Source organism: Saccoglossus kowalevskii, chromosome 12 (assembly GCF_978046115.1).
Source record: "Saccoglossus kowalevskii chromosome 12, keSacKowa6.1, whole genome shotgun sequence".
In the NCBI taxonomy this organism is placed as follows: domain Eukaryota; kingdom Metazoa; phylum Hemichordata; class Enteropneusta; family Harrimaniidae; genus Saccoglossus; species Saccoglossus kowalevskii.
Window position 1 is genome coordinate 13,717,036 of NC_140652.1, and position 23,294 is coordinate 13,740,329.

Genomic DNA, 23,294 nt, shown 5'->3' on the forward strand with positions numbered 1-23,294 from the left:
AACTATTCTTAATTAAATCATAAAATCATTCTTACCGGAATTGATAGATTAACCCAGCGGCGCATCGATCACTACAATGCAGTAAATATCGGTGATAGATCTACTAAGTTACTGGTATCAAAACGCTGACATGTCAAGGATACCATGCTGACCCGAAAACTTTCTATTTGTTTATTACTTCCGGTTACTCCAATAAAGTCAGAAACTGACTATAGATGGCGCTAGAATGACCAATGCATTACTGAATCAGATCTCATGCTATTACAAAAATTACGAAAATTGTTTTCGGATGAAGTGACACAAATGGTAAAACGAAAACATTCACAATAAAATTCTAATTGACTTTGAATTTAGGCCGCTATAGAGACGTTATGAAGCTTTAACTGTGATTTTTGGGGTGATTGGAAGGTATCGAATGAGTCACCGGCGGTAATTAGTGTACACCTTGGTCAAAAACACGTACTCATGATTTTGTTGGAAAACGTAATGGTTGTGGGAAATTTAAAATCAATGTTTATCAACACAAATGTCGCACATGCGCGGCACGACGACCACCGACCGAAAGATATTGTTACGGTCACATGTGCTCTAAATGAAGATTTAAAAAATGCAAGCTAAGCCTTCATGTTGGCAAACTAATTCTATATTGATTTTTAATCACCAGAAAGTTCTTCATTTACCAACAACTACCCTTAATGTAAAGCTAGATCAATCTAATTCAGAGCAAGTTAGGGCTTTAAAATATCTTGGTGTTTCTATGGATACCCACCTCAACTTTGATGAACACTTTAACAGTATAATTGAAAACATAAATAGAGGTTTGGGCATTTTAAAACGCTGCTCTCAATTCATCCATTTCCAAACATGTAAATCACTTTTGTATACTCTAATCTTACCTCATATGGATTACTGTTTAACCGTGTGGTCTGTATCTTCTGGTAAGAACATCTCCAGATTACAGAGACTACAAAATCGTGCAATGCGAATTATTTTGAAGGCTGGTCCTCGGACCCATATTGAGGGTATGTCGTCTAACTTACGATGGATATGAGTGTTAAAGTTTTAAAGTGGAGAGTGTTCCATAATTTGGCATCTGAGTATTTTATTTCCAAATTCAAATATATTAGAGAAGTGCCCTCCTATGACACAGTTTCAAGTGTCATATATGACACAGTTTCAACTTTAGGGTCCCATCTGGCCACAAGTCCTCTCTCACTACTTCAGTTGTCAGAACTCTCTTCCCCAGCATGTGCATAATCACGATACGTTTGCTGGTTTTAAGAAGTCATGTTCTCAGTATATTTTACAAAATACTGGTTAATTTTGAAATATTTTAATGTAATTGTTGCTTGTATATTTGTATATATTTTTATAGCTTTTTTTTTCTGTATTGTATTGTATTGTAATGTAATATTTTAAATGGCTCTTTGTAAAACAGCATTTAGCTGACAGGATTCCTAATAAACTTTGAACTTAGGTGCAGTACAGCAAGCCGTCGCTGTCTGGTTTACGAGCTTCAATCCATCGACACATCACTGGTCTTCCCGATAATCGCAAAATTAGCATCATCTAGGATAGGAAGTTCCAAGTTTGTCTATTTTTTGGATATACGTGTTATGTTGAAATGACCGCTGCACACTGTATGTGCTTGTGTTTGTGAATGAGAATCGTTGGTGATCGCTCTGACGTAATATACAGTATACAGATTACGAGACCCATATAATGTAGACGCGATTCTGTTGAATGTTTTCGGTCGTTTCTTCCAAATTATCTTAGTTTTAACTAGCTGCAGCTAAGTTCCAACGTGTGAAAATTCAAATTCATTATGAGCCACCTGGGAGTACATTATTGTTTAAGTATTTTTATGTTATTATAAAGTATAAGAAAAAAAATGTTATTGATAAAAGCGGTCATATATCCTTTTGACATAGATCGAGGTTTGCTTTTTCTGTGTGCTACAGGCCTCTGGTGTCATTCCAATACATTCACATTGATTGATTCAGAAGATAACAAGATACATAACACTTAAATAAATATTGATTTTATTTCAGAAATGTTGCGTCTTTGCTTACAGTTTTACCTCTTTTACATTATACTTGTTCTCCTCGGTTAGTAGAATGATATTAACCATGTACAAACCTCGCATTTAGAAAATAATTAAAGAGCCTTAGCAATATGATAGTTCTAAACGCAGTTCAAACAAGTATAACACATTCTGCTGAACACAAACATCGCGTGGAATTTGTAAATCGCGAAAGTGTGTATTTCTGTGCTTAATAATGTGTTTTGATGATGGACAATTTTTCATAAAGTAAGAGTATCTCAACATTATTTCTCTGACAGATCGGCATTTTGAAATTGACTTCAAAATCAATGGATTTTTGTGAAAGACGCGCTTTTAACGCTACGCGAGATCAAGTTGTGAACGTGAAAAAGATTTTCACAACACTGATAGTTGACCAATTCGAATATCACCGATTATGCTGTTCCCAAAATTATTTAAGCTGATATGCTCTATTCATTATAATGTATGTATCTGTTTATTGTTTCATGTCAAGTGTTAACGACACATCAGTAGATATCATAACCTCCTCAGTAGTTTAGTATGGACTATAGGTACGACCATGAGGGCGCTGTTCATAATCGGATGCGATGACATCATACGAACAGCGCCCTCATGGTCGTACCTATAGTCCAGCTTTAGCATAAATAATGACGTCACAATGGGAATTCGTGCATAAATTAGCATAAATGAGGACCAATGCCGTAAAGGGGATCATTTGAATGAGGATGACGTCACAATGGGATATTTTAATACATTTGCATAAATTACCATCAATTTTTTTTGTAATTATTTTGTTTAATTATTTTTAATTATTTTTAATTGTTTTTTAATTGGACAGGCGTGGACGAAAGATTTTTCATGAGGATGACGTCACAATGGGATATTGTGAATACATTTGCATACATAAAATTGATGTGAATACGAGGTCGTGTCGAGGTCATCGTGAATACATTTGCATAAATTACCATCATTTTTTTAATTATTTTTTAATTATTTTTAATTATTTTTAATTATTTTTTAATTGGACAGGCGTGGACGAAAGATTTTTCAGAATGTTTCGTAGAGGGCGCTCACACACACACACACACACACGTTAATAAATACACGTCATTTTGAAAACTAATGGAGTTTATTGCACAAAAGAAGTAAACAAGAATGAAATATTGACATGGAGTATATATTTATGACATGGTTGAGTATTTTTTAACGTCACAAAAAAACATACGATGTGAGTAAGGAAAATAGTTGCGTAGTGTATAAATGTTTAGCGTGATTAAATATTTCTTTGTTAACACCTCGAAAAATACGTAGATACATGTAAATGTGCGGCGTGGTTAAATTTATTTTTAATGCCACAAAAAATACGAGTACATAAACGATTCGATTAAAACACAGAAACGAGAAAAGCCAATAATAGTAAACATTGATCAATAAAAAATAATTCATTCTATATATACATATGTTGTTTATTTTTACATTTCTTACTTCCTTTCAATGAGTCAAGCAGTCTGTACACTTTTTTTTTTTATTCCATCACTATAATCAGAATCGCTCATCTGTCGTACAAGAAAGAGAGAGAGAGAGAGGATAATATTAAAAACTGATAGTTATATAAAGAAAGTATAAGTTATGTGTTGAAAATTTAATAGTATGAATTATCCCGTAAAACTGCGGTCATCAATCCGCTAAAATGCAAAGTATGCAAAATCGGTTGATCGACGTACAGTTTGTTTTTCAAAAAATGGCGGACTACGCTACTATGAGTTAAAATGTATAATTACCTGATCGTTTCACAGAATAACTTTTGACATACATAATCATCACACGGAATGAGTTTACGGTGTAACGTAGCGATTTTCGTTTTTCCCCCCGACGAAGAAAATATGTCCTCGCTTCTTGCCAAAGATTCAAAGGCGGTAGACCAAGTTTGACCTTCCGTGAAAAGTTCATCTCATGGACACTACGAGTCATACAGGACGTATTGGCAACACATGGCTTGAAAGTATTTGATGATTGTAGATCCACGTACGAGAAATCTTATAAATTCCATGACATGACTACCGTACGAGTCATAATAGTCTTCGTGGTAAGGGTATTTCAGACAGAAAGTGAACCAACGCGTTCCACTCGCGAATATCAACGGTGTTTGATATAAGCGATGTGTATCATTCCGAAGCACACTTGTGAATGCCAGTCTGAACTCAATCACAAGATTAAATGTAAGGCGTGTCTAGTCCTAAGTGTTCCCAACGTGAAATAGACCTCCCACGTAGATGATAAACAACAGATGTTGGTATATTTATGTTATCTAAAACATGAACACTCACAAACAGCCTGAGGGATATCGAGTTTCAAGTTGAAAGCGTGAATTTCGACCTGCGTGTATGGGATACTGATAACATGACTCGACATTCTGTTGACCCCGGCACTATCAGTCAATTCACTGACTTAAACCACAGTCACTCTACTAGGACGGTTAGGAAGCGCCGCGTCATTCTATTGTACCCACCCTTGTCTCCATAAACATTGAAACAAGAGAGGTGTTAACGAGTTAAGAAGTCATTAGCATTAAACAGGCGACGGAAAACACGCGATAAATCATGAGACAGTGCGAGAGTTGCGTCATTTTCCCCCACAAAGCATTGCAATACATGGCACTTTGACCTTTCAACGAAGAGCAGTCTCAAATGCGGAAATGAACATGCTTTGTATATACACGTTTTTCGCGAGAAAATCTTGCTGTCTTGTATGGCATTCTGAAATTATAAATAGTTAATAGAATACTATATTAGTGAATTTCCCCCAAAAGTCGCCCCTGTCTCGACTGAATCAAAACATGTTGAACGGGATTTGTATCAGTCGTCAAATAAAGCGAATGGAGGGATATGAAAGCACGACAATCAAAAATCTCTTTTGTCCAATTACCTCCTATGAAAACTATGCAATAAAGCAACACGGCGACCACCTCCATAGACGAAAACATGCAAAACTTCGCCATAAAGTGACTCTAAAAACACACAAAAAATACGAGAATGGACAAAGGAATATTGTAAAGGTTTGCAGACATCAATGTTTTTAGCGATAAAATTGTTTCTAAACTGAGTGAGGGGTTTATTTTACGGACCGAAAGACTGTTAGAGATCAAGACAAAGAGACTGTCAACAAAACACCGTTTTTCTCGAGTAAAGCATCTTCAAGATTGCAAAAGAATGCTCATCTGAAAAATACAATATCACTCCTAGTCACAGTTCAGTTGAGATTGTAGTTTGATGTAAAAATAAAGCACAATTTAAAAAAGTTCACGGTCTTCTCGAGGGTCTTCTCGAGCAACATCGAACGCAATAAATAATGGTGAAAAATAGTGCATTCCAATGACAAATACGTCATAGTTTTGAGACCAGCATAGGTTCTCAGAAGCTGCTCGTTCACACCTTTAACCAATAGAGCTTCCTAACCGTCCTAGTAGAGTGACTCCTAGTAGAGTGACTGTGCTTAAATTATTTTTATCAATTAGCCTTTGCTAAAATACTACCGTCATTTTCCACGTCATTAAAAAAAACATGGCCCGCAGCGGAGGGATTTGAAATAAAACACGTTCAATCTCGTAATGACGCGTTCTCCGTGTCAATGTTACGATTATACTCGAAATTGACTATTTGGGGGATAAAAACTGGGTCAACTTGATTCAGTCAACATGAATCTGACCCAGGCAGTATGATGATTCCAGTCCGTCACCAATTCACTTGTCTGAAAAGGCACACCCCAAGGGTGTATGACGCCTTGTCTCAATTCAGGCCGAATCAAAGACTGTGCACGCCGTCGATCTATATCTGTGATCGATGTAGACGAGAAACATTCCACCACTCTGATCGTTTTTATATCATCGGTAATTCAGTGTACCGCTCGAATGTAATGCATCAATCAATAGTTTAGTTTTGAAGGTTTATTTTACAATAACTGGAAAACCGACCGAAATCGCGAAATTTTAGGATTCAATCTTTACTCAGTCAAACATCAAAACTAAGTATTCAGTTCATTCTCTCTTCACTAATAAAATGGCAGTACTCAGCAAACTATCATTCATCGTTTTTTTAAACATCATTTCGAGTATCCACGATTTCGAAATACTAGAAGAGGCAAGAACGAACGTTACATTTGAATGGTCAAATGACAAGGGGCTGACCCCGCTCGAACGTGCAACAGAATGTATTAAATACATTGACCCATTTGAAAAACAGAGTCAACCTCAAAACATTGAGAGCCATAGCCGATGCTTCAAACAACGAGTTTCTCTTCAAATGGTTCAAAACCAAATTAAATGAAGCACTATGATTCGTCACAAATTACGCTGACATCCTTAGCAGCCTGGCAAAAGAAATCACTCAACTAACCACACCACCAGATTCAAATTTCCACGATCAACGACAAAAAAGAAACATTATAGGCGATCTCCTGTTCGAGGTAACGGCCTTGGCTTGGCTACAAAGAGACAATTGTAGTTACTAGCTCGAGAAATTGACCCATATTTCTAAGACAAAATTAACCAAATTTTGAAATTATACATATTTTAATACCAAACTTGTCATTTTTACCAACAAACTACTGAATCACAGTACGTATAATAACGTATACCATTGACAAATTCAGACTCCGCTTATAAATTATACTCGATTATGTCTTTACCACTAATTTAAAATAAACAGTTATATTGGAAAGAATGAGATGAAATTTTATTATTATCATTGTAGATTCAATAAGCAAACTGGAAGCGGGTCAAGAAATCGTAAATGTTTCATATTATAGAGATGGTGCGTAGTTTGTTCTTTGACGGTAAACACGTACGCATTTTCAATGGCGAACATCGACCAGTAATAATGGCATACACTTTGTATGCTAATTCATGTTTAATAAAATGCGCTAAGTTTTGATTATTCCCAAGATGTACAGAGAGCACTCGCTTATCCATTAGACAGATTCCACTATACAATTATAATATCCTGACCGCATTGTTTAAACTCTCGTAAATCGACTGTTTGACGTGACTGGGGCACTGGTGGACGAGAAATGCGTGCGTGCACATTACATTTCGTTAACACTTTCATTCATAATAGTATCACTTGCAATATGGCGTAATATCAATCGACGATCCTCAAAATACTGTATGTATGTATGCACGTTGTAGTTCGAATGATTAGATATTTCTTTTATTTTGCCATTTTTGTCGATTCTTTCATTATGAACAGTGTTGACTTGCTCTCGAAATAAATACTTTACACCGATGTTACCGTTTGTAATGTTTATAGTGTATACGTGAAAGATATTCGCCTTTGAAATAATAATTGAAGACACAACTATATAGTCTTCAAATCAGCTGGGTGTTATTATTGAAGTAACGCACGACGCGTGATATTGTTTTAATGGGGTCTGATCGCGTTTCATAACTCCTGTATTGAATAATGCCATGAATCAAATTGTCCTAACAACATGGTAAACACGGGTCAGCAATAAGTAGCTATTTTATCGGTGAGGAAAGATCTGCTTCTTGATTGCGATTATGATTATGTCTAATATAATTTATAATAATCTATTACTCTACGTACACAACTTGAAGCGGGCTTTTTAATTCAACTCACTGCGGCCGTACACAACATGGCTAGTTCCCCCTTCGAAAGAGTGCGTGCGTGTGCTGCGTTAGCAACACTATCTGTGACCACTGAGCTTTTCAAATATTTACAAAGCACGATGTGATAACTGAGGTGGTAAACTGACCATGATGTCAATATCCAACCATCTAATTTGCACAATAATAATTAAAATTGAAACCGTATTCATGCGTGGGATCTTGGTTGGAAATACAACGAAGTAACAAAAAACCAGCAAAGTGTAACAATAATAAAATCACAAACATGTGAATGTAAAGCAAAAAAAAAAAAAATATTTGGTGGTTGGTTTAGGCATTTGGCATTTTAGGATTTTTTTTTCTTATCGTGCCCTGAATCAGATGTGGACGAATGTTCCTAGCTCAATGATTGTTTTGTCATTTTAACTTTTTTAGTATACCTGTTAGGTGTTCATCATCTGTCCTAAAGTTGATTTTATTGTATTTAATATTTTAATCATGATTTTTTTTTGTTTCTTACTGTATAGATTACAAATGAGAAGATATTGTTTTTCGTTCACTGTTTTGTCATTTTAACTTTTTTAGTATACCTGTTAGGTGTTCATCATCTGTCATAAAGTTGATTTTATTGTATTTAATATTTTAATCATGATTTTTTTTTGTTTCTTATTGTATAGATTACAAATGAGAAGATATTGTTTTTCGTTCACAATTTTCTAGTTGTCACAAACTGAGCAAATTCAGTCTTCAGCTATAAGATTATATACAATAAAGTAACAAAAATAAGCAATGTGTAACAATAATAAAATCACAAACATTTGAATGTAAAGAAAAACAAATTATTTTGTGATTGGTTTAGACATCTGGTATTTTAGTTTTTTTTTCTTGTCGTAACCTGAAACAGATGTGGACGAATTTTCCTAGCTCAATGATTATTTTGTCATTTTAACTTCTTAGTATATCTGTTAGGTGTTCATCGTCCGTCCTAAAGTTGATTTTATTGTATTTAATATTTTAATCATGATTATTTCTTTCCTCCATGTATAAATTACAATTGAGAAGTTGTTTTTCGTTCTCAATTTTCTAGTTGTCACAAACTGGGCAAATTTAGTCTTCAGCTATAAAGTTATTATATCTACCCCTTTCCATTTTAAGGGTATGAGCCCTTATTCCGAGTTTCGCCTTAGCGCAGCACTATGTTTTAGATTTTTGATTGTGGTGAGATATTTTTTTATATGCAAATTCTGTTTTAATTTTTCTGTAAGTTCGTAACTTGTTTTTATGATGTGTACTTTTATTTGCATCGTGTAATGTTTCTGTGCTATGAATTTCTAAAGGATTTTTCGAATTACCTGTCAATGTTTCAATGATTTTCTTTTTTGTCATCCTGAGATTTATGTGTATTCCAAAATATTTTTTTCCATAGTCAAATTGTCTAAAATCTGATTCATGTCTTTTACAAGGATATTTTCTCAACTCTAGCAGGCTTGCCAAATTTCTTGGTTTGCTATTTACTTTGATTCATGTCTTTTACCCAGTTGTCTTTTCCCTTTTCGTCAATATGTATTCCAAGTTTGTGAGCTTCGTGAACTAGCGAGTTTGGGTTAGAATTATTTATTTTGATCCAATATTTCAATCTAGTTGCTATGGGGGAGGATATTTTCCCAACTCTAGCAGGCTAGCGAAATTTCTTGCTTTGCTATTTAATTTTAGAAGGTATTTGCAGTAATATATTTTCATTTTTTTTCCATTGGTCTAGACACAAATCAGGAATATTCATCGTAAAACAAGAATGGCATACATATTGACGAAAAGGGAAAAGACAACTGGGTAAAAGACATGGATCAAAGTAAATAGCAAACCAAGAAATTTGGCAAGCCTGCTAGAGTTGAGAAAATATCCTTGTAAAAGACATGAATCAGATTTTAAACAATTTGACTATGGAAAAAATAATATTTGGAATACACATAAATCTCAGGATGACAAAAAAGAAAATCATTGAAATATTGACAGGTAATTCGAACAATCCTTTAGAAATTCATAGCACAGAAACATTACACGATGCAAATAAAAGTACACATCATAAAAACAAGTTACGAACCTACAGAAAATTAAAACAGAATTTGCATATAAAAAATATCTCACCACAATCAAAAATCTAAAACATAGTGCTGCGCTAAGGCGAAACTCGGAATAAGGGCTCATACCCTTCAAATGGAAAGGGGTAGATATAATAACATTATAGCTGAAGACTAAATTTGCCCAGTTTGTGACAACTAGAAAATTGAGAACGAAAAACAACTTCTCAATTGTAATTTATACATGGAGGAAAGAAATAATCATGATTAAAATATTAAATACAATAAAATCAACTTTAGGACGGACGATGAACACCTAACAGATATACTAAGAAGTTAAAATGACAAAATAATCATTGAGCTAGGAAAATTCGTTCACATCTGTTTCAGGTTACGACAAGAAAAAAAAACTAAAATACCAGATGTCTAAACCAATCACAAAATAATTTGTTTTTCTTTACATTCAAATGTTTGTGATTTTATTATTGTTACACATTGCTTATTTTTGTTACTTTATTGTATATAATCTTATAGCTGAAGACTGAATTTGCTCAGTTTGTGACAACTAGAAAATTGTGAACGAAAAACAATATCTTCTCATTTGTAATCTATACAATAAGAAACAAAAAAAAATCATGATTAAAATATTAAATACAATAAAATCAACTTTAGGACAGATGATGAACACCTAACAGGTATACTAAAAAAGTTAAAATGACAAAACAGTGAACGAAAAACAATATCTTCTCATTTGTAATCTATACAATAAGAAACAAAAAAAATCATGATTAAAATATTAAATACAATAAAATCAACTTTAGGACAGATGATGAACACCTAACAGGTATACTAAAAAGGTTAAAATGACAAAACAATCATTGAGCTAGGAACATTCGTCCACATCTGATTCAGGGCACGATAAGAAAAAAAAATCCTAAAATGCCAAATGCCTAAACCAACCACCAAATATTTTTTTTTTTTTGCTTTACATTCACATGTTTGTGATTTTATTATTGTTACACTTTGCTGGTTTTTTGTTACTTCGTTGTATTTCCAACCAAGATCCCACGCATGAATACGGTTTCAATTTTAATTATTATTGTGCAAATTAGATGGTTGGATATTGACATCATGGTCAGTTTACCACCTCAGTTATCACATCGTGCTTTGTAAATATTTGAAAAGCTCAGTGGTCACAGATAGTGTTGCTAACGCAGCACACGCACGCACTCTTTCGAAGGGGGAACTAGCCATGTTGTGTACGGCCACAGTGAGTTGAATTGAAAAGCCCGCTTCAAGTTGTGTACGTAGAGTAATAGATTATTATTAATTATATTAGACATAATCATAATCGCAATCAAGAAGCAGATCTTTCCTCACCGATAAAATAGCTACTTATTGCTGACCCGTGTTTACCATGTTGTTAGGACAATTTGATTCATGGCATTATTCAATACAGGAGTTATGAAACGCGATCAGACCCCATTAAAACAATATCACGCGTCGTGCGTTACTTCAATAATAACACCCAGCTGATTTGAAGACTATATAGTTGTGTCTTCAATTATTATTTCAAAGGCGAATATCTTTCACGTATACACTATAAACATTACAAACGGTAACATCGGTGTAAAGTATTTATTTCGAGAGCAAGTCAACACTGTTCATAATGAAAGAATCGACAAAAATGGCAAAATAAAAGAAATATCTAATCATTCGAACTACAACGTGCATACATACATACAGTATTTTGAGGATCGTCGATTGATATTACGCCATATTGCAAGTGATACTATTATGAATGAAAGTGTTAACGAAATGTAATGTGCACGCACGCATTTCTCGTCCACCGGTGCCCCAGTCACGTCAAACAGTCGATTTACGAGAGTTTAAACAATGCGGTCAGGATATTATAATTGTATAGTGGAATCTGTCTAATGGATAAGCGAGTGCTCTCTGTACATCTTGGGAATAATCAAAACTTAGCGCATTTTATTAAACATGAATTAGCATACAAAGTGTATGCCATTATTACTGGTCGATGTTCGCCATTGAAAATGCGTACGTGTTTACCGTCAAAGAACAAACTACGCACCATCTCTATAATATGAAACATTTACGATTTCTTGACCCGCTTCCAGTTTGCTTATTGAATCTACAATGATAATAATAAAATTTCATCTCATTCTTTCCAATATAACTGTTTATTTTAAATTAGTGGTAAAGACATAATCGAGTATAATTTATAAGCGGAGTCTGAATTTGTCAATGGTATACGTTATTATACGTACTGTGATTCAGTAGTTTGTTGGTAAAAATGACAAGTTTGGTATTAAAATATGTATAATTTCAAAATTTGGTTAATTTTGTCTTAGAAATATGGGTCAATTTCTCGAGCTAGTAACTACAATTGTCTCTTTGTAGCCAAGCCAAGGCCGTTACCTCGAACAGGAGATCGCCTATAATGTTTCTTTTTTGTCGTTGATCGTGGAAATTTGAATCTGGTGGTGTGGTTAGTTGAGTGATTTCTTTTGCCAGGCTGCTAAGGATGTCAGCGTAATTTGTGACGAATCATAGTGCTTCATTTAATTTGGTTTTGAACCATTTGAAGAGAAACTCGTTGTTTGAAGCATCGGCTATGGCTCTCAATGTTTTGAGGTTGACTCTGTTTTTCAAATGGGTCAATGTATTTAATACATTCTGTTGCACGTTCGAGCGGGGTCAGCCCCTTGTCATTTGACCATTCAAATGTAACGTTCGTTCTTGCCTCTTCTAGTATTTCGAAATCGTGGATACTCGAAATGATGTTTAAAAAAACGATGAATGATAGTTTGCTGAGTACTGCCATTTTATTAGTGAAGAGAGAATGAACTGAATACTTAGTTTTGATGTTTGACTGAGTAAAGATTGAATCCTAAAATTTCGCGATTTCGGTCGGTTTTCCAGTTATTGTAAAATAAACCTTCAAAACTAAACTATTGATTGATGCATTACATTCGAGCGGTACACTGAATTACCGATGATATAAAAACGATCAGAGTGGTGGAATGTTTCTCGTCTACATCGATCACAGATATAGATCGACGGCGTGCACAGTCTTTGATTCGGCCTGAATTGAGACAAGGCGTCATACACCCTTGGGGTGTGCCTTTTCAGACAAGTGAATTGGTGACGGACTGGAATCATCATACTGCCTGGGTCAGATTCATGTTGACTGAATCAAGTTGACCCAGTTTTTATCCCCCAAATAGTCAATTTCGAGTATAATCGTAACATTGACACGGAGAACGCGTCATTACGAGATTGAACGTGTTTTATTTCAAATCCCTCCGCTGCGGGCCATGTTTTTTTTAATGACGTGGAAAATGACGGTAGTATTTTAGCAAAGGCTAATTGATAAAAATAATTTAAGCACAGTCACTCTACTAGGAGTCACTCTACTAGGACGGTTAGGAAGCTCTATTGGTTAAATGTGTGAACGAGCAGCTTCTGAGAACCTATGCTGGTCTCAAAACTATGACGTATTTGTCATTGGAATGCACTATTTTTCACCATTATTTATTGCGTTCGATGTTGCTCGAGAAGACCCTCGAGAAGACCGTGAACTTTTTAAAATTGTGCTTTATTTTTACATCAAACTACAATCTCAACTGAACTGTGACTAGGAGTGATATTGTATTTTTCAGATGAGCATTCTTTTGCAATCTTGAAGATGCTTTACTCGAGAAAAACGGTGTTTTGTTGACAGTCTCTTTGTCTTGATCTCTAACAGTCTTTCGGTCCGTAAAATAAACCCCTCACTCAGTTTAGAAACAATTTTATCGCTAAAAACATTGATGTCTGCAAACCTTTACAATATTCCTTTGTCCATTCTCGTATTTTTTGTGTGTTTTTAGAGTCACTTTATGGCGAAGTTTTGCATGTTTTCGTCTATGGAGGTGGTCGCCGTTTTGCTTTATTGCATAGTTTTCATAGGAGGTAATTGGACAAAAGAGATTTTTGATTGTCGTGCTTTCATATCCCTCCATTCGCTTTATTTGACGACTGATACAAATCCCGTTCAACATGTTTTGATTCAGTCGAGACAGGGGCGACTTTTGGGGGAAATTCACTAATATAGTATTCTATTAACTATTTATAATTTCAGAATGCCATACAAGACAGCAAGATTTTCTCGCGAAAAACGTGTATATACAAAGCATGTTCATTTCCGCATTTGAGACTGCTCTTCGTTGAAAGGTCAAAGTGCCATGTATTGCAATGCTTTGTGGGGGAAAATGACGCAACTCTCGCACTGTCTCATGATTTATCGCGTGTTTTCCGTCGCCTGTTTAATGCTAATGACTTCTTAACTCGTTAACACCTCTCTTGTTTCAATGTTTATGGAGACAAGGGTGGGTACAATAGAATGACGCGGCGCTTCCTAACCGTCCTAGTAGAGTGACTGTGGTTTAAGTCAGTGAATTGACTGATAGTGCCGGGGTCAATAGAATGTCGAGTCATGTTATCAGTATCCCATACACGCAGGTCGAAATTCACGCTTTCAACTTGAAACTCGATATCCCTCAGGCTGTTTGTGAGTGTTCATGTTTTAGATAACATAAATATACCAACATCTGTTGTTTATCATCTACGTGGGAGGTCTATTTCACGTTGGGAACACTTAGGACTAGACACGCCTTACATTTAATCTTGTGATTGAGTTCAGACTGGCATTCACAAGTGTGCTTCGGAATGATACACATCGCTTATATCAAACACCGTTGATATTCGCGAGTGGAACGCGTTGGGCCACTTTCTGTCTGAAATACCCTTACCACGAAGACTATTATGACTCGTACGGTAGTCATGTCATGGAATTTATAAGATTTCTCGTACGTGGATCTACAATCATCAAATACTTTCAAGCCATGTGTTGCCAATACGTCCTGTATGACTCGTAGTGTCCATGAGATGAACTTTTCACGGAAGGTCAAACTTGGTCTACCGCCTTTGAATCTTTGGCAAGAAGCGAGGACATATTTTCTTCGTCGGGGGGAAAACGAAAATCGCTACGTTACACTGTAAACTCATTCCGTGTGATGATTATGTATGTCAAAAGTTATTCTGTGAAACGATCAGGTAATTATACATTTTAACTCATAGTAGCGTAGTCCGCCATTTTTTGAAAAACAAACTGTACGTCGATCAACCGATTTTGCATACTTTGCATTTTAGCGGATTGATGACCGCAGTTTTACGGGATAATTCATACTATTAAATTTTCAACACATAACTTATACTTTCTTTATATAACTATCGGTTTTTAATATTATCCTCTCTTTCTCTCTCTTTCTTGTACGACAGATGAGCGATTCTGATTATAGTGATGGAATAAAAAAAAAGTGTACAGACTGCTTGACTCATTGAAAGGAAGTAAGAAATGTAAAAATAAACAACATATGTATATATAGAATGAATTATTTTTTATTGATCAATGTTTACTATTATTGGCTTTTCTCGTTTCTGTGTTTTAATCGAATCGTTTATGTACTCGTATTTTTTGTGGCATTAAAAATAAATTTAACCACGCCGCACATTTACATGTATCTACGTATTTTTCGAGGTGTTAACAAAGAAATATTTAATCACGCTAAACATTTATACACTACGCAACTATTTTCCTTACTCACATCGTATGTTTTTTTGTGACGTTAAAAAAATACTCAACCATGTCATAAATATATACTCCATGTCAATATTTCATTCTTGTTTACTTCTTTTGTGCAATAAACTCCATTAGTTTTCAAAATGACGTGTATTTATTAACGTGTGTGTGTGTGTGTGTGTGTGTGAGCGCCCTCTACGAAACATTCTGAAAAATCTTTCGTCCACGCCTGTCCAATTAAAAAATAATTAAAAATAATTAAAAATAATTAAAAAATAATTATAAAAATGATGGTAATTTATGCAAATGTATTCACGATGACCTCGACACGACCTCGTATTATGCAAATGTATTCACAATATCCCATTGTGACGTCATCCTCATTCAAATGATCCCCTTTACGGCATTGCTCCTCATTTATGCTAATTTATGCACGGGCCTGTCCAATTAAAAAATAATTAAAAATAATTAAAAATAATTAAAAAATAATTAAAAAAATGATGGTAATTTATGCAAATGTATTCACGATGACCTCGACACGACCTCGTATTCACATCAATTTTATGTATGCAAATGTATTCACAATATCCCATTGTGACGTCATCCTCATTCAAATGAACCCCTTTTCTATGCATATTCACAATATCCCATTGTGACGTCATCCTCATTCAAATGAACCCCTTTACGGCCATGGTCCTCATTTATGCTAATTTATGCACGAAATCCTATTGTGACGTCATCATTTATGCTAATATATGCTCCCACCTCAGATACATTATGGGGACGACCATGAGGGCGCTGTTCATCATCACTTCCAACTATGAACAGCGCCCTCATGGTCGTACCTATAATGTAACTTAAACTACTCTCCTCGATTATATTGATGATTGTAGAAAGCAAACAAATGACATACGCAGATGGGGATGCTCATTATGACTGTTAAATGAAGTTTTTCTCGAGCGACGTCATGTCATACTTAATTCTGCGTAATCCCTCGTGCTCAGTAGAAACATAGCTTGGTTTCAGCCATCTTTGTTGCAAGTGTCCCACCCTCATCCACTTGTCGCTAGGCAACCAAACACAAATAGGCTGTCGGACCAATATTTCGGACCCGAAGTGGGCGGCAGGGGAGCATAATTTTTTTCTCACTGCATTAAAAGGGAGCCAGCACACACAGTCCCCAGAGAATGGTCCTCTCAATCCAATCAAGGGCAATGGATAAGTATTGTGTCGAACCAGCTTTAACCGTACCCACGAACACGCTAACACAAATAATGAGACCTTAATAATAATTTTCAACAATAAACAGTATATTATCAAACAAATAGAAATAATACAATGCAAGATCAGTCAACTGTAATATATACACAATATAACTTTAATCATGAATCACAATTACTACTATACAGTTGTGACTGAAGCTACACTTAATGTATGAAATATTTCTACAGTCCAGTAAAAACAATGTCTCCTTACAAATATTACTGTATAAACTATCAGCCAACACTGTGTTCTGCACTAGTGCAGTTTCGATCAGCTACAAACTGCGTGCACCTCCTTTTAAGGCAATAGACTTAATGACGTCACAATATTTACTAATAAATAATAGCAAACACGCATTGAAATAACTCGCACAGAAAAATAACAAATCACAAGTTCAACAAAAGTCAATAAATGTGAACGCTTACGCACATTAACGTAAATCGTTGGAAACCAGCAACCATGTTGTGGACATCGTATTTTCCGTTCAACTTGAGCAAGTGTCCAAAATTTTGGCTGCAAACCAAGCACAGATCCAAAATGTTATGTTTGCACCCAAGATCCGACACGGACAATATCTCAGCACAACAACTTTAAAGCACTACTTAATCCAGAGAAACCGAAACAGGAGCGATGGCGGAACGTCCAACACGTCGTCGACCTAAGTATCACTATAGTTTATTATCGTGACAAATGTGACACTCGGTTATGACGAAGTCGGCCCATCACACATGAATCATACGGTATACCTCAGTGTTTCCTTTCGATTTACTCCCGGGGGGATTCTCTGAACAAAATATGGTGCACAAGCTGAATTTATTCGACGCGAATACGCGTGTACAGTGTTTAGGGTCGAATTTTTAAAATATATAGATAAAGTGTGAAAAACGGAATCGCATAAATTCATATTACCGCAACTCGGAAACAGCATGAATTTAGTATGTATACAGGATATCTATTTAAATTTGTGTACTTGGAAAGGTGTTTAATTTCACAAAAATAAGTACGTGTTTAAATGCTTTTTTGAAAAGCTATACTTCAGCATGGGTACCAAGTCTGGCTTGGAGTGCCACCCCCGGGAGGGGGTATTTACACACCAGCAAATTCCACGCAAATGGAAGCAATCGATCGGGTTTCAACGTCAGCTTTGGTTTGCAAGAGCTCGACGCCTCTCTATCATGGAAATAAGTTCGTACCACAGGATTCAGGGCTCCCTCAGTTTCACAGCTGACTCCAACGGTGACTCGGATGATTCCCCTTCTCTGCCACAAGTGTTCAGTAAGTATCAATGCAGTCCTATTTTTCTAAGAATCTATAATAAGCAATTTATTATGGTATCGGGCAAACACCATGTCAACCAGTTTCCACATAAATACTATCCAAAAAACGATCCACACGCAGTGAATAAGCCAGTAATAAAACAGCATTTTGTACATGACTTAACATCTAAACTATTGGTAAACTTAGTTACCTAGTCAACGCTAATACTACACGTGACACAATATAACTTCTGAACAAAGTTTTATTAGGTTTAATTACCTGATAACACATGTGAATATAAATGAGGTTGTTTTATTAGAATTAACAATGTATTAGTTCATCAAATCAAACCCGCAAGATTTTAGTAAAGCCACTACATAAGTATGACGTCATAAAATAACTACAGTAAAATAGCATAACATTCGTCTTGATATAAACTTGTTATTCAATATGAACCGGTTGTTATGTGTAATTCACTTCATACATCGCATTTTGTATATTAGACATTCAGAAGAAAATGGGGAAAATGTTTAATGGAAAGTTAAAATGCAGTGACATACCACTTGGAATGTCAGATCATCAATAAACGGATTAATTCGAAGGTGGCAGCGACAAAAAACATAGCTATTAGTCAGTCTCTTTACATAGCAACACAGATGGCCTCAAACGTCTCTCGTACAATAATTTGTAAACCTGTCTCGATTCTTCTAAAGCAACCCGTCCTGCTTCTGGTATAGAAGACAATTCATTAGTAAAATCATTCTCAGGTAGCGGTTCAAAGCTGGTACTTTGAAGCGCTTTACCGAACCAAAGATTGGTGTCTAGGTAATCCGTTAGGTTCGGATGCCATCCATCAATAATTGCTGGTTTCCAGCTCAACATCTCTTCTCGAAAAGGTATATTGACCGATTGACAATACGTTTTCAGCATGACTCCCGGGTGATGTGATAGATCATGAGCATCGATAATAATAGCTGTCTGTTTCAGTTCTTGAGTCACATATTGGTACAAATCGAACACTGGTTTCAAACTAGCGAGTCCGAATCTAGGATCTGGTTTGCGTTCTGCAATTTTCCAAAAACTGCAGATGCTTTGATTTGGATCTCGTATCAGGAACGTGTGTGTATAGCCATCGGGTATTTTATCGTATCTTGCACTCACGTACTGTGCCATCTCTTTGAACATAACGATGTTATGCCCAGGAAAATCTGATTCGAGCATGGTTTTAACATCCTGGTATTCAACATCATTAATAATTGGGTCATTGACGATTCCATTCGTTAATGGAACGAGAAATGGTTCTAAAAATGTTTTCGTGTCTCCTCTTCCAGCAAACCACTGTAATAGCGTTGTTGACATACTCCGTTGGTGCGTCCATACTGCAATGTGACGAATAGGTCTAGTTGACATCGTGGATACCAAGCGTACTTTTCAATCGAATTTACTCTGGCTCTCTGTTGTCGGAAAATGAAAAACAAAAGTCATAAAAATAATCTGAATTACGTTCGGATGAGGAATCGAAAAAATAAAGGGTCTATCATCCAAACGCATTGACAAGAAAAGAATCGAAAATCATCCATAAATGTCAACAGTTTAGCTACATTTGAACCAATAATTCTGCAAACAAATTTGAATATCGAAATTCACCAACGCTCAATCATTTACACAGCGACGTCTCATAACATTAAACTGTGTGTTTTAATTAATAAGTTACTCGATTCATCGGCACAAACATATATATAGACTGGCAAAGTTAGGACTAATTAATTGTTTTAAGTCATTGTCAGTCAAGTGATAGCTAAAACTAACGTGAATGCGAAATAAAAGGATTTCTTTTAATATGACACACAAACCCTGAACTTGACTAAAACTGTTAATACCAAATCACGTGTGGATTATTGTTACACTAATTTGGCGTCGCGGTAATTACACAAGCTGAACTGATGGTTTTCATCAGATTGTTCTCTTCTTAGTTTAATCTGATCGTATTAGTCGACCTTCATATGATTTAGAAAAGGAAATAAATTGAAGCACACGATCGACCCTAGAAGCAGAAAGAAATTGCTAGGATTGGAAAGCTTTTCAACACGTTGGCTTGTCAACATTTATTTTATACTTTACATAACTCAGACTATCCCATACTAATCAGAAGACCACAATAACTTTCATTGACTATTCTAAGAGAGCAACATACATAATGCTGTTACAATTGTGTAACATGAAGTATCTTAGTAGGTCTAACAATTTTTCGGGAGCATAATAGAGCTGAAATGTCATGTATTGCCTATTGCTATGTAACTGACGGAAAATCTTTTACTGCAATAGATTTAATAGTTTAAATTACCATATTTCTGTCTAGATAAAATACAACTTAAACCACACATTTTTGGCCAGTTTTAGAAAAACTCACATAAAAATGCAGAACAACAGTGACATTCTTGTATTTTTAAATAAGGAGACCACTATGTGTTAGAAAAATCCCACATATAATCCGCTATTTCTCTATATATAGAATGAGAATACAGTGATTGGAGCTGACATATCATCTCAAAATCAAAGTGTTAGGCGTTTGTTTCTAGGAGCAAATGGGTTTCGCTGTGATGTGTCAACTGTAAGATACGAACAGTTGATTGAGACCAGGTTATGACAGGATGTTGTCATGATGTACACAATGCCGCCTCTTTTGACAACACGGCGTGGCCATGCAAGTTCAATGTTCTTACGTGAGACGCGAATTGGCGGTTCAATCAAAGAGACTTGTCGGCCTCCTTGCAAAACGGAAAGTCGCAACTGTCTTTCGGACAGTGTGTGACATTTGGTCGTCATGGGAGATTCTATGAAAAATCTTATCCCGGTGGTGATTTTTCAAATTGGCACGAAAATAAATGCTCCAAAATCCACTGTTCTATTTTTTTGCGCATAATGAAAAGATCATCATTAAGACCATTAAGGGTATTAGGTGTTAGGTTATGGATTAAGTTAAGACTCTCAACGCTATTGGGTTAGAACATGATTATATATGCTTTATATCAAATACTAATTAAAATCTGGAGACCATTTCATAACTAATATACTCAGCCTTTAGTTTTCATCCAATAAAATATCGTCTGGAGCAGTTATGTGAGTGTCTCTGATTTTTCCCTTGAAATCCTCTCAAAATAGCAGGAAATGCCATTTCAGAAAGTTCAATTTTCAAAATGTTTCGTGGGAGCATGCATCGGACCCTCAAGGAAGCGCTTCTGGGACTAAAAAGACCTCCCCGGCAAAATCCTGGCTACGGGCATGTAACATGACTTTAGTTAACATGATTATCACTTCAAACCAAATGTAGATGACAATACAAATTTGAGTACCTTCAAAGTTTCCAAACATTTTCAACTGTTCTTAGTTGTAATATGTGTGTCATATTCAGTGTTTAGCTACGTGGACATTCTAGAGTTACTACAGCAATTACACATAGATAATGTATAATCCCGTTCATGATTTGTATTACATAGTTGAAGGAGCATGTATTTCTATGTCATCTTACTGACATCTTGGTCATCCTAATCTGTCAGAAACACAGAAGGCTTTAATCGTCTTTCGTATAGCACACTGTATATCTCTTTGGATTCTTCTAGTGCAATGTGACCTTCAGGTGGGAATGCTGACAAATCAATAGAAATATTTCCTCCAAGCAGAGAGTAGTCTCTTGTAAGAGCCTTTTGGAACTACAAATCCGTATGGGTGTTGTAGAAAGTATGAAGGCCATCCAATCGTATTTCCAGGTTTCCAGTTTAACATATTTTGCTGAAATGGTATGCACACCTTTTGGCAATACAATCTCAGCAACTTTTCGGAGAAATGGGAGATATCGTATGCATCAATAATGTGAGCATTTTGTCCCAAGTCGTCAGTTATATGAATCTTGTGGCAAATGTCCAACTGTCTTGGGTAATAAGATTGGCTAAATTTCAACTAGAAACAGGTAAACCGATATACCTGTATGTAGGAAGCCAGTAAATTTGATTCAAGCAAAAGAAACTGCGTCTATGTATATAAATACAAATATTTTCTAAATGTGACAATTGCCCTACCGTCTTTGCTGATTTGGTGGGTTAAACCAACCTTAAATATACCACACCAGCCACATAGCGCCCAACGAGGTGATGGGTAGGTAGTGAAGAAAAACATTGACTGAAGCATTGCAAAGGACTGAATTGTTGTCAGTATCAACAAATATATTCAAGGAAAGTCAAAGACAGTGAAAAACAAACAAATATAACAACACACAGGCATATAAATACGAACTTTCTAGAATCTTTATTTTCTCCAAGTAATCCAGAGTAGATCGAGATGAATCAACGCTATTGTCCGCCATCTTTATTTTAATATTATTTTATGGGAGACCACGGGTCATGACTTGAGGGGAGTTAAAACCCATGATTTTAAAAATGCCTTGATCAATAAGAGTCCAAGTTACAGGAAAACAGTATTGTGATTTTTCAGTGGACCAATTAATGCATTTGACAGGAAAATATAAAAACTCTATCACAACAGCAATTAAAACAGCTTGCTGCATTATAAGTATCACTTTCCTGTCAAATTAGTGGTTCATGCATATTAGAATCTCATCATAACAGGCCAATTATATCACACCTTGCTAGGCTCAAACTTCCATCCAATCAAAGCATTCCGAATAAACATGATTCCCCACAAATGCTATGGGGCGCTCTGGCCAAAAAATTTCCATAATTTACGTTAAAAGAACTGAATGTCCAGAGTAATGTCTATAGGTGTACCTAGCCTGCATGTACAATTAAAGTCTAAGATTAGACAGTCAGTTACGTAATGATGCAAAGTGAATTCAGAGAAATTGTAACACATAGCCAGGGTAATGAAATCAAAAGGTACCCACCCAAACATACACAGGGCCAGAACCCTAGCCTGGATGTACAATTAAAGTTCGAGATTAGACAGTCAGTTACGTAACGAAGCAAAGTGAATTCAGACCAATTCAAACACATAACCAGGGTAATGAAATTGAATGGTATCCACCCAAAAATACGCAGGGCCAGAACCCTCACTGCATGAAAATACGAATTTCCGTCGTAACCGCTTGCCGGATTAGCAACGTGTTTTGCAGCATAACTGTTGTTTACATTTGTGTAAATAAACTTTCGAATTGGCCTTGCGTAACCGTCGAAACTGAAATGACGTAAATTTAGAAGTTGTGCGTTTGATACCTCTAGTGTAAACAGCGGAAATTTCCAAATTTGCTGTCGTTTTATGCTGAACTTAGAGAACTGATATACTACGTTGCCCGTTGTATATTTTCAGCGTAAATTGACGGGCAACGAAATCTCAGCGGAGCAAAATACCGGC

At 35.7% G+C, this 23,294-nt stretch overlaps 1 protein-coding gene and 2 long non-coding RNA genes across 3 annotated transcripts; 1 reads left to right on the forward strand and 2 right to left on the reverse strand.

The window, feature by feature from the left end:
* Positions 1 to 3,503: 3,503 nt before the first annotated feature.
* On the reverse strand, positions 3,504 to 4,183 carry LOC146735541 (uncharacterized). Its single transcript, XR_014931106.1, has 2 exons — positions 3,847 to 4,183; positions 3,504 to 3,621 (listed from the first exon to the last, which is right to left on the reverse strand). It is a non-coding gene; the product is annotated as an uncharacterized LOC146735541 (long non-coding RNA).
* Positions 4,184 to 14,098: 9,915 nt separating this feature from the next.
* LOC102805151 (uncharacterized) lies at positions 14,099 to 15,554 on the forward strand. Its single transcript, XR_438642.3, has 2 exons — positions 14,099 to 14,884; positions 15,110 to 15,554. It is a non-coding gene; the product is annotated as an uncharacterized LOC102805151 (long non-coding RNA).
* A 3,003-nt stretch (positions 15,555 to 18,557) lies between these two features.
* On the reverse strand, positions 18,558 to 19,340 carry LOC146735542 (uncharacterized). The gene has a single exon (XM_085505905.1). The coding sequence runs from the start codon at positions 19,338 to 19,340 to the stop codon at positions 18,558 to 18,560; it is 783 nt and encodes a 260-aa protein (XP_085362031.1).
* Between the last annotated feature and the right edge of the window lie 3,954 nt (positions 19,341 to 23,294).